Below are 16867 nucleotides of genomic sequence, written 5' to 3' on the forward strand. Positions count from 1 at the left end.
TTAGATAACCATTTAAATGATAAACGAGTGTTATTATTGTTTCCTATATAAATTCAAAACCATTTATTTTCGAATTACATTATATTTACATTAACTAACAATTTAATTATTAATTCAAATCATCAAATCATATAATGCTTTATTTAATATCTCTAATTATTATTTATATACTTATATATATATACACATATTTATTTACAAACAATCGTTCGTGAATCGTCAGGAATAGTCAAGGTCAAATGCATTCATGAAAAATAGTTCCAATATTTTGAGACTCGGTTTAATAGACTTTGCTTATCGTGTCAGAATCATTTACAAATTAAGTTTAAATTTGGTCGGAAATTCCCGGGTCGTCACAGTACCTACCCGTTAAAGAAATTTCGTCCCGAAATTTGAGTGTGGTTGTTATGGTTAACGATAAAAATGTTTTCATGACGAATAAGAGTTGATAAATAGAGTTTTATCATCATTGAGTATTATGGATAAAACAATTCGATTATTCGAAGAGCACGAATGAAGCTATCACAAAAGAGTGAAGTGAATAAAGCAGATTCGTCTTGTTTGGTGACGCAGTCACGGTTGATTTTCGGAAATCAGAGGATTAAAGAAAATCTTTGAAATCTAAAAGATTTGATTCTTTGGCGAAGAAGAAAATTAAGATCTCTTTAATTAAATACGGTGATCTGTTTCGATTTCTCTGTCTGATATTTCCATTATAAATTAAATTCTTCCGTTCCATTATTCTCACCATTCTTTTACTCAATTCAAACTTCTAAAAGATTCTGAAAATGCTTAATCCAGTTCTAATACATTGTATTTTTCTGACTACCGCTTCTGTCATTCTTCTCTTTCATTTATCACCAGAGGAATCTGTTTACTTCTACAATTACCTTGGGGTTATAATATTTTTAATTCTCCCATGTCTTTACGTTGCAATACGTATTGATATACACGGTTTGTAATTGCTGTGTTGTTGTCGGGCTTTATATTTTTCCTTTATATTTCGGAGCTCCATGCTCTTGTTTTCTCTTTCCGATTCTAAATCAAGCGAATAATGGTCCAGAATTTGTAGTTATAGAGTTTCGAATGATTATAATGTTCTAAGCAGGAAGGAACGTGATAGCACGATTTGATTTTCGAATTTATCAATATCACGGAAGATAGAACCACCAAGAATACATTTTCTTGATATGTTCGGAAATTAAGTAGAATGAAAGAGTTATGTAACATAGCACATAATGATGTTATGATCTGTGAATCATCATGTTCCAATAGAACTTCCAGCATGACTTACTGTAATATAATCACGTTGATCAAGTGTCATTATATTATACTAACTTATGCATCAGTTCCCAACATTACTTCAATAACATTCATATTTTAAGCTGGAAAATTTACAGAATATAGAAGCTACCAGTTTCTATATGATGTAATACTGATAGCACGAAGAGATTAATGATTTCAGATGAGAATAGTTATAAAAATATCTCCAGAAATATGGAGGATATTTATAATGAAAGATACGATAATATCTCGGAATATCTAAAATCAGAGGATGATAGAAACTATTGTCCGCAAGGGTTTAGAGTAAAGGGCAAGATATTCACTAAAGACTTTAGCAGACATTGAATCAATTAGATTCTTTGAAGTCAAACTTATTCTTTGTGATTAGTCCACGGCTTTCTTCATAGTTTCGCATAATCCGCTTCTCGGCACTAAATTTTCTATTGAATGTTTCCAATATAATGATATACAGGAAGCATGAAGAGGTATATAATTTCGGACGAGAATATTTATGAAAATATCCTCAGAAATATCGAAGGCATTGATGATGATATTTTGGAATTTCTAAGTTCGATGGTTGATGAGGAAGATTTTTCCGCAAGATTTTAACATGAGTACAGAGCAAGATATTCTCTAAAGATTTCAACGGATCCAGAATTACCTGAATCCTTTGAATATAGGGTTTGGTTCTTGTATTTGTCCTTGGTCTCCTTCATGGGTAGCTCAATCTGTTTTTCAATACCCAATTTTCTATCGAGCGTTCCTAACACTCCTTTCTTTATCATCAAACTTTTGGCCGTTTAGACCATCTACCATTTTTCTGTTTCCTCTGCATTTAATGTTATGATATCTGAGTCATCAGTTATTAATCCGAGGTGGTTTCAGGAGAATTGTGTTTTTAGATGACTAAACGCTGATGGTAATATGGTGGAATATGAAAGGTTCCCTGGTAACAATAAAAGAGCACGCGTATATATCGAAGGTATAATAAGGTTGTTTTGAATGAAAAGTCAAAGTTGGCTCGTTGAAGCTGTGACAAAATTTGCTAATTTGGAAAGGGAATGCAAAGTTATTTTGGGTAATAACAACGCTAAAGGAATTAGCATAGCTACGTGTTAGACGTTTACTCAGGTTGCGAGTGTTTTCAGGTGCATAACTATATGCATAAATCTTTTCTCCCGTAAATGAAGTGCGATTGGTTCATACTCTCGATTGAGGTGTTTTCAAGAATCATGAAAGGTTTGAACGCAAAATGTAATCGTGAAGATACAAATGATGTTTAAGATGAAATCAAGTGGCAACTTGAAGAATTGTTTAGTTTCATATATTATAATCAATATTTTAATTCATTTTAATTGTCCAATATTATTAGTCCACAGTCGATAGTCCACAGTTAACAGTCTAATAATTTATATATAGTTTAATATATAATGTCCGAATTAATTAATAAATATCGTGACCCGTGTACATGTCTCAGACTCGATCACAACTCCAAGTATATATATATTATATATAGATGGGTCGATATGATATGTCAAAATATTGTATACGTGTCCCGATATTTAAAATGCGTAAATAACAGAATGACGATAAATAAAGTGCGTAAAATAAATAACAAAAATTAAATGACGATAAATAAAATTGCGAGAATGTAAATTGCGATGATTAAATTGCGATAAATAAAATGTAACCAGTTAGCTAGGAATAGTTAGCTAGGAACAGTTAGCTAGGATCTTGTTAGCGTGGTTTCTTAACAAAATTTCATATTGTTAATTAGTCTGTTTCTAATCAATTTTTATTGTGTCCATTATTTCTTCATTATGCCACTTGTTGGATTCTGATAAATCAAAATCCAAATTTGAAATTGGATGAATATGGTTATTCTGTGGTGAACAGATTTGTATATCGGTGGATGTAAATATGATAGTAAATGATTGTTGAATCAGATTCGAAGAATGTACAGTTTAACTTATTAATGTGAAATCTTAAATATTTCTCGGGTATTACCTACCCGTTAAAATATTTTTTACCATTAACAGTTTGTACGAAAGAATTTTTAATCACAATCTTTATGAAAATATATTTATATATATATATATTTTCTTCAGATGTAATTATGGATTTAATGAGTCAATGTGATATTAAACTCATCAGATTTACGATTAGAACTATGATACATAATCTCTAAAACATTAGAGTTTACATAATCGTCATGTCGAACGAAGATAAATGATGTAGAATGATTCGTGGAACGATAATTATACTCGAGGTACAGAATGAGATGTTGAGGCATGGATTGTTGAAACATGGGTTGTTGGTGGTACTGGTGCCATTAGTGCTGAGGTTGGTGATGTGACTAGTGTTGGTGATACTGCTGGTGCTTGCAAACTGTGTACCGTGCTCTCTAAAGTTAACACTCGAGCTCGGAGTTCTTTAACTTCTTCTACTAACCCTGGTTGGTTATCAGTGTGGGGTAGAGATTGGATATCTTCTCTAGTTCCGTTAATGGTAGTCTCAAGACGAAAAATTCTGGCAAAAAGGGTATAAACGGTGTTGCGAACAGGTTCGCCGGTGAGCGGGTCGAGTACTCCAAGGTTAGGTGGTAGATTCGATTCATGATATGGAGTACCTTCTTCCCTTCTCCATAGAGTGAGTATGTGGCGAACCCACCCCCATTTTCTCCAGTAATCACGATAATTGATCGATTGGTGTGCTCCTGTCACGCTGTCTTCGGAGTCAGAGAAACTTGGTCGATTCGTAGAGGCCATCTTACGCGATCTCAGGAAAGATTTTTGATATGAAGAGTTTAGTGACAGTAATTGATAGTTGGATGGTATTCTCAATGCATAATTTACATAGATATATATAGTACCAGGATCCCTTAAATTAAGGAGAAATTTACAAGAGATATCAGGCAAGGTCTACAGTAACAGATACGCTAAGATATGAATTGTCAGATACGCTAAGATATGAATTGTCAGACACGCTAAGATATGAATTTTGTCTATACACTATTCGTGCAGTCAATGCAGTAAAACGTGTCTAGACTAAGAATAATGAGCATGTAATTTCCTAAGGATGATAAGTAGATGATTTCCGACAAAAATGATAAGCAAAACTTTTGACATGCAAATACGGTCGAAGTCCAGACTCACTAATGCATCCTAACGACTATCAGTTAGACACACTAATGCAAGACCCGGTTCACTAAGACCACCGCTCTGATACCAACTGTGAAGACCCGTCCTAATCCATCCGGACGCAGTCCATATCGAATATAAACGATTCACAACAGTTGATTACATCGCGAGGTATTTGACCTCTATATGATACATTTTACAAACATTTCATTCGTTTTTGAAAAGACAAACTTTCATTACATCGTAAGTTGACAGACATGCATACCATTTCATAATATATCCAACTATAATTGACTTGATAATAATCTTGATGAACTCGATGACTCGAATGCAACGTCTTTTGAAATATGCCATGAATGACTCCAAGTAATATCTATAAAATGAGCAAATACACAGCGGAAGATTTCTTTCGTACCTGAGAATAAACATGCTTTAAAATGTCAACCAAAAGGTTGGTGAGTTCATTAGTTTAACTTAAACAATCGTTTCCATCATTTTAATAGACCACAAGATTTCAGATTTCCATTTCTCATAAACATACGTCCCATGCATAGAGACAAAAATATCATTCATATGGATTGAACACCTGGTAACCGACATTAACAATATGCATATAAGAATATCCCCATCATTCCGGGATCCTCCTTCGGACATGATATAAATTTCGAAGTACTAAAGCATCCGGTACTTTGGATGGGGCTTGTTGGGCCCGATAGATCTATCTTTAGGATTCGCGTCAATTAGGGTGTCTGTTCCCTAATTCTTAGATTACCAGACTTAATAAAAAGGGCATATTCGATTAGATAATCCAACCATAGAATGTAGTTCGATTACTTGTGTCTATTTCGTAAAACAGTTATAAAAGCAGCGCAGGTATTCTCAGTCCCAAATATATATATTGCAAAAGCATTTAAAAAGGGATTAATGAAACTCACCATACTGTATTTTGTAGTAAAAATACATATGACGGTATTGAACAATTGAACAAAGCAGGGTTGACCTTGGATTCACGAACCTATATCATTTATATATATTAACACATATATTTGTAATCGAACAAATTTATATATATTATTTCTTAGTTTATGTGTTATATGTATTTAATTTGTATATATTTAAAATGATTAATATTATACATGTAGATATCTTAATATCTATATTAGTATTTTATCAATAATTTGTTATTTGTAATATTTATAAAAATAATGTTAATATGTTTAATATATAATTATATGTAATATAAGTATAATATTTATTTGTTATAAAAATAATAATAATACTCATTTTAATACTAGTAATAATTATAGACATAATAACAGTAATAATATTCTAAAAAAAATTTAATTGTGATGATAGTAATATTAATAAGTGTATTGTATATATTTGTATTAGTATAATAATAATAATAATAATAATTAAAATAAGAGAAGACTACCTTAATAGCTTAAAAAGAAATAAAGGCCATAGCCCGGATTCGAACCCACAACCTCCCGTTCACAAACACTTGCTCTAACCAGTGAACCACCAATGTTTTTCTGATTATAGCATAATTCAATTGTTTATAATCCGTTCCTCTTATGACATGGCCAAATCCTTCGGCCCAACAACATTAACCCAAGCCCAATCATATAGATACAAAATCTCGGCCCAATTAACAAGTTCATGGCCAACTGCAGATTTACAAGCCCAAACTAAATCCAAGTCGTCACAGTAGGGATTTAATGTCGACAGAAAAAAAAATTATAACCAAAGAGCTGTAACATAATTTGTTTGGGGTTTTCATCTGAACGAAAATAATAATCAGAAAACAATAACGATTATACTTTCATCGTTATCATAATTATCTTTGCTCTTCATCTATATCCTTCATATACATTATCCTCATCATCGTCATTTTATCTATATCTTACGATTTCAACATCATCATCCATATCATCATTATTTATGATCAAGTCCAATCCTATTTGCTCTAATATCTTTTTTTTTTTCTAGTATGTTACGGCCAGCATAACCCTAAGTAAAACTAATGGCCCAATTTAGGTTTCGTATTAATCTTAATTGAGTTCCTGTCTACGTCAGTACATGGAAAAGAATCCAAAGAACACGTTCTTTATGACCCTACTATTATCTTAATATTCACCAACTATATGGCTCTCATATCATCACCCATTATCATTTGTCCCTTCATTAAAATAGTAATAAAGGTGATAGTGGATCGGTCATCTTTAGGTTTTGATTAGTGGTAGTTGTTGAACAATATTAAAATCACAATTGAGTTTGTTTTGTATTGCAGATCGACAACAAGGAAACGTAACTTGCAACATCAGCTTAGCAATAAATATTCGATGGGGTTATGGTGGTTCTTTTACGACTGAATAACAAAACATTGGTAATGGGTTGGGTTTCAATGGATTATAGTAAAGTGGTGGTTGTGGTCATAACAATAGCAAGAAGTGGTAGTAACCTAGCTACAAGAGTGGTTTGATGTTGTAACCGGTAGATAGTTTGTGGGGTGGGCTTCATCGATGGTGAAGCAAACAGGAAGAATAAACATGTAATAACAATATACGCTGTGACAAGTGATAATGACAATTACCTATAGTGTTCGATGATACCAAAACATAAAATGTATTAATAGTTTACCATGGACTTGAAACGAACATATATGTAGATCAGAAGTAGTATATCACGGGTTAGATGATGCAACTGCAACAAGTTTTGTCAAATTATGGCAATTGAAATAGTAGCGTAATATGATGATATGGTGACACATACAGTAACACAAAAAGAGGGTTCTTTGGGTGCTTTTTGGTCATCGAATGGCTGCAATAGGGACAGCAATATGACAGTGGGGCGGTGGACTGTTTTGATAGTACACGATGGAAGGAAGGTGGATTATGGTTGTGGTGTGTGTGGATGATGATGGTGGTGGCGGCTTGGTAGCCGTGTCCCATCTTGGTTCGTTTGTTGCTTGACATAAAGAAGGAAAGAAGGAGCACTTATTTTAAATTGAAGTGTTATGAAGTGGGAGGTGATAATTCTAGCAAGAGATATGTATCTCTTATGTGCATATGTGAGTTTATATATATGTAATTTATATATTGATAAAGCAAGGTAATCAATTCAGTTTACTGATTAATAATTTGGGTGATGTATGTGTGTATGATGAGTGGTCGACAAAAAGCAACAAGGAATCAGTGATTGAAACATATTACACCTCAATTTGCATAATATAGTCAAACATATATGCAAGTTGATAGGTAAGGAATTAATCGTATACAGTAATATAATTTAATAGAATATAATTTGCAGCCTAACATTTGTCTTGTATCTGTCGACATCCAAATTACGAAGTAATATTTTGTGCTCCGCTGATAATTAGTGGCGGATAGAAGTATTTTGAAAATTTTCATATTTTTAGATTAAGTAGCTTTATTAATTTTGATCATCATGGTATAAAATTTGTTCATTAATTGTTAAATAAATATTACATTAGTTATTCACTCCTAACCCCAAGTAAAATATGAAAAGTTTTAAAAATCAACAACTAGTTCCTAAATATATTTTTAGTAAGCCTAAAATTTATAGAACTCATTTTTGGATCGTCGTTTATTTTAAAATCATATAAGTTTGTTTAGATAACCATTTAAATGATAAACGAGTGTTATTATTGTTTCCTATATAAATTCAAAACCATTTATTTTCGAATTACATTATATTTACATTAACTAACAATTTAATTATTAATTCAAATCATCAAATCATATAATGCTTTATTTAATATCTCTAATTATTATTTATATACTTATATATATATACACATATTTATTTACAAACAATCGTTCGTGAATCGTCAGGAATAGTCAAGGTCAAATGCATTCATGAAAAATAGTTCCAATATTTTGAGACTCGGTTTAATAGACTTTGCTTATCGTGTCAGAATCATTTACAAATTAAGTTTAAATTTGGTCGGAGATTCCCGGGTCGTCACATAAACCATATGAACGATTTTTATAGTTAACTATAACTAACATTGGTGCAATTGATAATTGAACCGGTATTATACTTAATAATTAAACATTTCTCGTTTATATTGCTACACAAATTCGTAAAAAGTATTAAGCTTCTTTGAATCCGTTCACATTATGCATTACTTGTTTGTACAATACAATCTGTCGATGCACTGAGTGAGTGAATTTAACAAAACATTTATTACATTTATCACTTCTCTTTACATTATATATCTTGTTGGTACGTGTTTATTTTATCTATTATATTTAGCGTGCTAAACTTTCTAAAAATTGTGCTCATTTTTTGTAATTTAAAAGTTCTAACCGAGGTCAGAATTTTATAATATATGTGTAAACGTGTTGTGTCAAGTGCGAATTCTACTAGATTCATGCTCAACGCGTTTAAGATTTGTAGTGAATTCAGTTGTCTAATATATTAAGTTCGAACTCGACTCAAACTTTCAGCTAGTCTATACATCCAAAGAGTTGGAATGGAACAATTGTGAAGTTTAAAATTACCATAATGTCCTTGACGTATAACAAACAACTTTAATGACAAAATTATGCGGTTGGTACCTAAAGTTTGTTAAAAATTGCACGGATGACCTTTTTTCAATTTAGGTATTGGACGACCTTAAACTTTCGAATCGTTTCAATAGAGACATTGACACTAATGATCATTAGTTTTGTATCTTTAATCACAAGTCAAACACATGAAGGTAATTCCATCATTTTATCTTTTTTACCTATCTTTTATTACTATCCTCGTCTTCAACTTTTCAAATTCATAAAAAAAACCCTAAAATCTAAAATCATAATCTATCACTCAAAGTAAATAGTAAAACCATAGTCCCTTGTTCAAAAAGATGGTACTACATGGTACCAAGCATCAATTTTTTATCTTTTAAAAACATGCCCACTCAAAAATGCAATTATTTTTCAAAGCTTTGAGACCAAAATTATATTTAACCCTTTGTTCACATCATATCATAGTTCCTTTACAAGATGAACACAACAAAATTGATCCCCTTTTTTACAAAGTTACAACCCTAGCGACCTTCAAACTATGTCAATTTGCAAACTTAGCATCGATTGCTCGGATTCAGCGACAACCAGATTCGAATATCAATTGTTTTTACTCGATTCATCATCGTCGGCATCATTCATTACAAAAGAACAAGAAATGGCGAATGAATCGTCACCTGCGTCATCCATTACAAAAGAAGAATATGTTGGCATGTTATCGATCCATCAGATTTCGACGATGGAAACAATTGTTAAAATGACCTCTCCACTGATGTAGATGACAACATAGTGGATGGAGACGGTTAAGATCTTTAATTTGTTACATTCTATGATTTTACCTAAAATAATTATTGCAATGGATGATGCATCTCAATGAATAATATTTAGGTTTTGCCATAGGTTAAGATCTAGGTTTGACTATGAAATAGAGTTGAAATCAAGGTTATAAAAATTATACAGGACAATGGTTTTAAACAGGGGACTAAGTATTAGATTTGGGTTTTTGAGATGAATTTGAAAGGTTGACGATGAAGAAGATGATGATGATGATCAATGATATGTCGAAAAGATAAAATTACAAAGTTACCCTTATGTGTTTGGCACATAACTGGACTTAACGACACAAGATTAACTATCGTTAGTCTAAGACCATGAATAACCCTGCCTGTGACGTCACAGGCAGATTGTTCACTTTTTGACCAAAAAGTGCAATCTGCCTGTGACGTGACCTGTGACGTGGCAATGTCAGCATTTGACACTCAATAACCCTGACGCCCCCTCCAGTGTCAAATAGGTCCCACCAGTTTTATTTTTTATTTTTCCTTTTTTTATTATTATGAATACAAAATATATTACATATAATTAAATACATATAAAAATATTAAAAAGTCATAAATTTAACCATTACATAAAATTTAACCATTACATAAAATTTAACTATTACATAAATTTAATAAGACGATTATAAAAGTCGGCCGACCGATAGCATCGAAACGTTCCCTAAAAAATCTAAAATGCTCGGGAATATCATGACTATCGAAATTAGAAATACCTTGCGATATTCGGAGAAATAGTTGAATCCGCATACGAAAACGCCTTTTGAATTTAGGTGTGTTAAAAATGAGTTTAGGTGTGTTAAAAATGATAGTGTGTATGGGTTTATATAGATAAATATATATATAATTTAAATAAAAAAAACTCAAAAAATGGGATTCTAGCCATTGCCCAACGGTTTGTTTTTTTGACCAATCAGCACCTGACACGTGTCCGTGACACTCCCTTTTTTTTTCTTTTCCGTTTTGACACTCACTGACGCCCCAAATTCGTCACGCGTGACGCCCCACTAGAGGCGAGGCGTCAGGGGGCGTCACCCATCGCCAGCTCGTCTGACGGGACCCCTCTGACGCCGCGTTAAAATTGGTCTAAGGGTCTTATTTGAAAAAAATTGAAAAGTTTAAATTTATCCAGATCAAGATTAAACTAAAAGGTCTATCATGCAATTATCTACAAAATTTATGGACCAAATCGCGTAATTTTATCCAACTTTAGCAGACCTGTTGCGTATATATCACGCATGCTTGTATCACTTTTTTTTTTTATCCCCAAATCACAAATATCATCTTTTCTTTCGATATTAATTCAATCTAATACTCCGATTTCAATCCGTTTTTCATCAATTCAATCAGGTAACGTTTTTGTATTCTATTTTGATTCGATTAGAAATACCTTTTCGTTCTCTGTATTTCTTCGAATTCTGAACCTTTACAAATTACTATGGAATTTAATTTTTACGATTACGGTTATGTATAGATCTTCTTTTTTTCAATTGAGTATAGATGATTACTTCTTTCGAATCTGTTGTTATAAAATAAGTTTTATAATATGTTGAAATTAACTCATTGAAAAAAAAAAAACGATTGCGTATTTATGGAATAATTAGGGTTAATCTTTTGTGCGTGTTTTTGGAATAAAAGTCTGATATTTATATTTGCAATATGCTCAAGTTTTGCTTATAATGAAGGCGAGATTATATTAGAGATGCTAATAGGATCTAGCTTATTGAATCATCTTCTTCATATAACTCATCTGGTGTTATTAAGTTAGATCCAGCGTTACTGCGTTGGACTGATTGTAGATATACTTGTTCAAATTATTAATTAGAACTATAATATATTAATATAATTGTGTTAATCTGAGAAGATCATGTTTTGTTATAGTAAATTATTAAAAATTGACCTTATCGCCTCACAATTCACATAGTTAAACCACAAGTAAATATTTAGTGGATGAATCTCGAGTGGCTTTGGTTAATTTTTTTGGTTTCATGGTGTGTGTTCTAAATTTCGTTGCATTTTACAATACTGTATATTTATATTTATTTATATCTGTTTTATATATTAACTAAACGTGCTTTAATATAACTTCCATGTCAGTTTGGACTTTCCTGAAGGACGAAGAAGAGTATTTGCTTGTTTGTTCTTTGCCTTTAATCCTAGTACTCAAATTTTCATGTCTGAAATCGACCTCCAGATTCCAAGCGCCTTCGGTATGTATGATGTATCTCTTTATTATACATATTGCTGCTCATTTTTTTTCTCTCATCGTACAATTGCTTCAAAATGGTTAGTACACACTGCTTATTGTACTAGTGGAATCATATCTTTTCAAGTTGTGGTGAATTAATGATGATAATATTAGAATAAGCTAGAGTTATTTACTACTGTGACGGATTTAAACAAATAAAAAATAAGTTTGTGCTTTAACAAATAATGTAAGTGATACATTTTGTCGCATGGTTCAAGTGTTTCGTGCAATATTAAAAATTTATGTTTCTGAATGTTGTAACTTGGTTTAAAAAGGCTATAGGTGATCAGAGGTGCTAAGGCGAAAGCCCGACATAAATTAATTATTCATACAACTTCAATCTAGCTTCATAGTCTTCAGTTAGTACTTGGCTTGAAAAGTCGGTCTTCAATTAGTTCATAATCTAACTTTAACCTAACTTCACTTAGGTCTTTTTGGAGACATGAGCGGTTAGAAATTTGGAGCTGTTGTGTTGTTAGAGGCTCAGAGCTGTTGTATACCTTCTCTTAGGATATAGTAAATGAACAGTGGATTAATGGACTCAATATTGCATAATGGATAAAATTGTGTAACTCACTGTTTCTTAAGAAAATGAGCTAGCATATACAATCAAATACACGAAAACCCACAAAATTGCATATCCGAAGGCACTGACTTAATTTTCCTGGCGCCTAGGTAGCGCCTCATGAACAAGGCTCGCTTTAGTGTCTCATGGCGCTTTTAAACAAGCGTCGAAGGTTTCTGAACACTCTTTACGTTAATGTTAAAATAATGGTAAATGCACGAGTTAATATGGTAAAATGTACTTTGAAGTGTGGAACATAAGAAGGGTTATATATTAGAAATAAGGCATGTCATGAGCATTCATTTGATGTGTTCTGTTCTGTTTTGTTCTGTTCTATATTTAAATTAATTAACCTTTTCTTGAGCATTAATTTCTGTCTAACGAATTCAGAGTATCCCCTTATGTATTTTGGTAATCGACAGACCCATTCGCTGAGGCAAATGCTGAGGACTCGAGTGCCGGGTCAACAAAAGAATACGTTCATATACGTATACAGCAGCGGAATGGTAGGAAAAGCTTGACGACTGTTCAAGGTTTGAAAAAGGAGTTCAGCTACAATAAGATACTCAAGGACCTTAAAAAGGAATTTTGCTGCAATGGAACTGTTGTTGAAGATCCAGAGCTCGGTCAAGTAAGCATTTTTATCTCTTTCCTATCATATTTTAAAGTTTATCACATTGGTGATTGGGGATGCTAGGTTGGCAAGATCGTGGATCTTAATATATAATAGATTAGTTTAGTAATTTTTTATTGCTAAAATATGTTTTCTTCAACTTGGTTTCTGCTCATTTGAACAATGGATATGTAAGACAAACCTTCTTGTCATGGTTTATTTTTGAATTTTTCCAATAACACACATTATGATTATGATCATCAGGTGAGCATTTTACCAAAATGCCACATATAGGGCTAGATGTATTTAAAATCTTTTGTGCAATAGAAACGGGTAAAAAGGCCGAAGGATATAAATGCTGAAACATATCGAAATTTTCAACAGTAATGGAGTTAATAATGGTTTTACACGTGTAGTATATGCATGTTCAGTTGTGCGGGTAAATATGTCATGTTAATGAGTTGGTGCTGATAATGCAGGTCATCCAACTTCAAGGTGATCAGAGGAAAAATGTCTCTACATTCCTTGTTCAAGTAAGGATTCTTCCTATTCTTCACACCATACTAGTTTGTGGAGGTGGTAAGATGGGTGGGTTGGTTAAGAACAGGCCAAGTTGATTGTGGGTTGACGAAAGAAAACTTTTTTATCCATTTTTATTTAATATTTAATGTATTAATTGTGGGTGGAAACACATTTTGTTTTACATTAGTAATAATGATAATCTAATCCATCAATACACAATTATTGTCAAAATCCTACTTTGGGCTACATTAAACCATTCGCATTCTATACATCTTTTTTGCTTTGACCCATTTGACCCATTGTTAGATAAAACTGAATTTTCAAACTCAACTAAGTACGCTTCCTCATATCGTGCTTCTAATTCTGGCAATTTTTTTTTTTTTTTTTTCCTTAACAGGCTGGCATTGTGAAGAAAGACCGCATTAAGATTCATGGTTTTTAAATGGTGGTTTCTGTGATAGTGAGCTGGTTAATTTCTGCTATATTTCAGTGACAGTCTGTCTCATACATTTTTCTCCTTTCATATTCCTCAAAAGTTTGTCGTATGTTGGTCTTGATGATCCTTATGCTTGTTTTCTAGAGTAATAAACCTTGTAGAACCTTTGAAGATTTTGATATTATGGTGATTAATCATAATTTCAGTGTTATTCAAGTGTGATATATTTTGTTATCTTCTTATTATTTCAATTGCTTCCATGGCATCCTTTAGGGGAAACATTTACTTATTTGCATACGCTTCAATAACCTTGACATATACATATACGAATGTCTGAACACAGATCCAAATTGCCAATATAACAAGCGTACTAATACATGGATCCTTATTCCAAATTCTTTTTTTTGCTTATTTTTCAATCATGCTAGTATTCATCACAAAGGTTTAGTATCTGTGGTTCTGGTCCTAGTCACGGTGGTCTCAAGTCTATGTTGTAACCATACTCTGTTGCAATTGTAGGTTCAGTGTGTTAACGTGAGGGGTGGTTGGTGTTGGGAAATTACGATCTCACTAATTCTCACCACCCAGCCCAACAATAATAGTAAAGAAATAAGAACAATACACAACACAAGATTTAACGTGGAAACTCCAAAACAGGAGAAAAACCACCGGCCCCCAAAGAGAGAAAATACACTATATCACAAATTGTTACAATGATATAGACGACTCTCTTAAGCCAACTACACTCTCCAAAATATTTAACTAATACAACTCTCAAACAAGAGTAAGAAAGAAAGAAATAATCAAATACTTAAAGTGTATTGATTGGTGCAATTTGAAAGTGAGGCTTAACACTCCTTTTATAACCAAGTCACCTCCTTCCAAGTTCTTCCTCCCACCTATGTGGGATAACATCCATTTTACCAATATAGCTAGCAACCATATTCATCTTCTAACCAAAACTATAACCAACAAATCTCCACCTTTTGGATAGAAGAAGATAACCATGCTTCCACATTGCAAGGATAACCGACGTAGATGCTTCCTTGACGACAACTTCAAGATCCTTATCTTCATGCCGCTGACATTATCTCTAACCCAGGAAATAAAATTTGCATCTTCATCGAATATTGTCAAGACCCGACAATCATTGTCATAACAGACAATCATAACTCTTAACAGAATTATCATACTCCACCATAAAGAGTATAGCACTTAGAATATCACATTCCAAGCATTTCACCTCGGCACATGTTGTATAACCAGCTGAACAGTTATGGTGCAACTTCATGTTTGGCTTTCCCTGGAAGTTTCATCAGCTACAACATCAGTTTCCACCACACACCTTGCATCAACGCCAAACCAATGCCCATGTGTAATTGTGGAACCGCTAACGAACATCCCTTTCCACGGTGGCGCGGACACACCATGAGGATGACGTGACTTCAGAGGAATTCGTCACTCTCCGTAACAACGGAGACAATGTTAGCGTCTTTGGAGCCATTTGCCGGATTAGCTCCACCGGGACAATTAACCCTTACATGTCCAGTCTTCCCGCACTTCCAGCATGTCAGATTCTTTCTAGAGTTTCTCTTCTGCCTATCCGAACACAACACTATCGTATCTCCTGATGACGAGACCCCGTTACCTTCCAGTCTTTTCTCCTCGGATAGGAGCTTGCTAGTAACGTCTTCAAACTTCAGAGTTTTCTTCCCATACATCAAAATAGGTTTCATGTGTTCATAAGACGGTGATAAAGATAATATCAACCTCAAAGCTTTATCTTCATCATCCGTTTTAACTCCAATAGCCTCCAGTTCTGAAACAATACCGTTAAGAATACTTAGATGATCTGAAATCTCTGAACCCCCATCCATACGCAGAGTATGAAATTGTTCTTTAAGACACAACCGATTTGAGATGCCCTTGCCCTGGTACAACTGCTCTAGTTTAACCCAAAGCTCCTTTGCCGTTGATAACCCGTGCACATTTGCAAGCACGTTCTTTGCAAGACACAAACGAATCGCACTTGCTGCCCTCAAATCAATATCATCCCATTCTTCTTCATCGAACTTACTGTAACATCCCGCGTTTTTCCGTTAAATTTATTTTAACACCGTCTTTTTTTTAAAATAATATCTTTCGTATTTAAATTCGTCGACTCCGTTGACGAACGTTCATAATATTCTCGTTATTTAATTATAACATCTCTCGTTAACTTGCGCTTTAAAAATATTCGATCGGTTAAATCCCGCACCCGCTTCTAAACTCGAGGGACTAAAATTGACACGGGGCAAACTAGTTGACTGGGTCAACTAGTCCACCCCAATCACCACCATTCAACCATCTCCCTCTCTCTCTCTTTCTCTCTAGCAAGAACACACACACAAACCCCAACTTCATAAAATCATCATCTAAATTCGATCTAGGAGGCTTACAACAAAACAAATTACATTTTCGTGATCCTCTCTTCATTCTCTACGATTTGATACTAACTTCATCGATTTTGGGTAACAATTCTAAAACTCTAGATTTCTCTAAATTCGTGTTTTTGACTTGAAATGGTGTTAGTTAGTGTCTATGGCTCGTGTATAACATGAATATATGCTTTGTTTGCTCGATTCGTTGTTTTGAGTAACTAGTTTGAACATTTGAAATGGGTGTGCTAAATCCTTGATTTTGGATGAG

The 16867-nt window shown here is 33.2% G+C and overlaps 1 protein-coding gene across 1 annotated transcript; it reads left to right on the forward strand.

Moving 5' to 3' along the window:
- Window positions 1-11024: 11024 nt before the first annotated feature.
- Window positions 11025-14413, forward strand: LOC139843492 (protein translation factor SUI1 homolog 1-like). Its single transcript, XM_071833590.1, has 5 exons — window positions 11025-11145; window positions 11893-12005; window positions 13031-13239; window positions 13701-13754; window positions 14141-14413. The coding sequence occupies exons 2-5, from the start codon at window positions 11969-11971 to the stop codon at window positions 14183-14185; spliced, it is 345 nt and encodes a 114-aa protein (XP_071689691.1). The 5' UTR covers window positions 11025-11145; window positions 11893-11968; the 3' UTR covers window positions 14186-14413.
- The last annotated feature ends 2454 nt before the right edge of the window (window positions 14414-16867 follow it).

This window comes from Rutidosis leptorrhynchoides, chromosome 4 (genome assembly GCF_046630445.1).
Source record: "Rutidosis leptorrhynchoides isolate AG116_Rl617_1_P2 chromosome 4, CSIRO_AGI_Rlap_v1, whole genome shotgun sequence".
Lineage (NCBI taxonomy): Eukaryota > Viridiplantae > Streptophyta > Magnoliopsida > Asterales > Asteraceae > Rutidosis > Rutidosis leptorrhynchoides.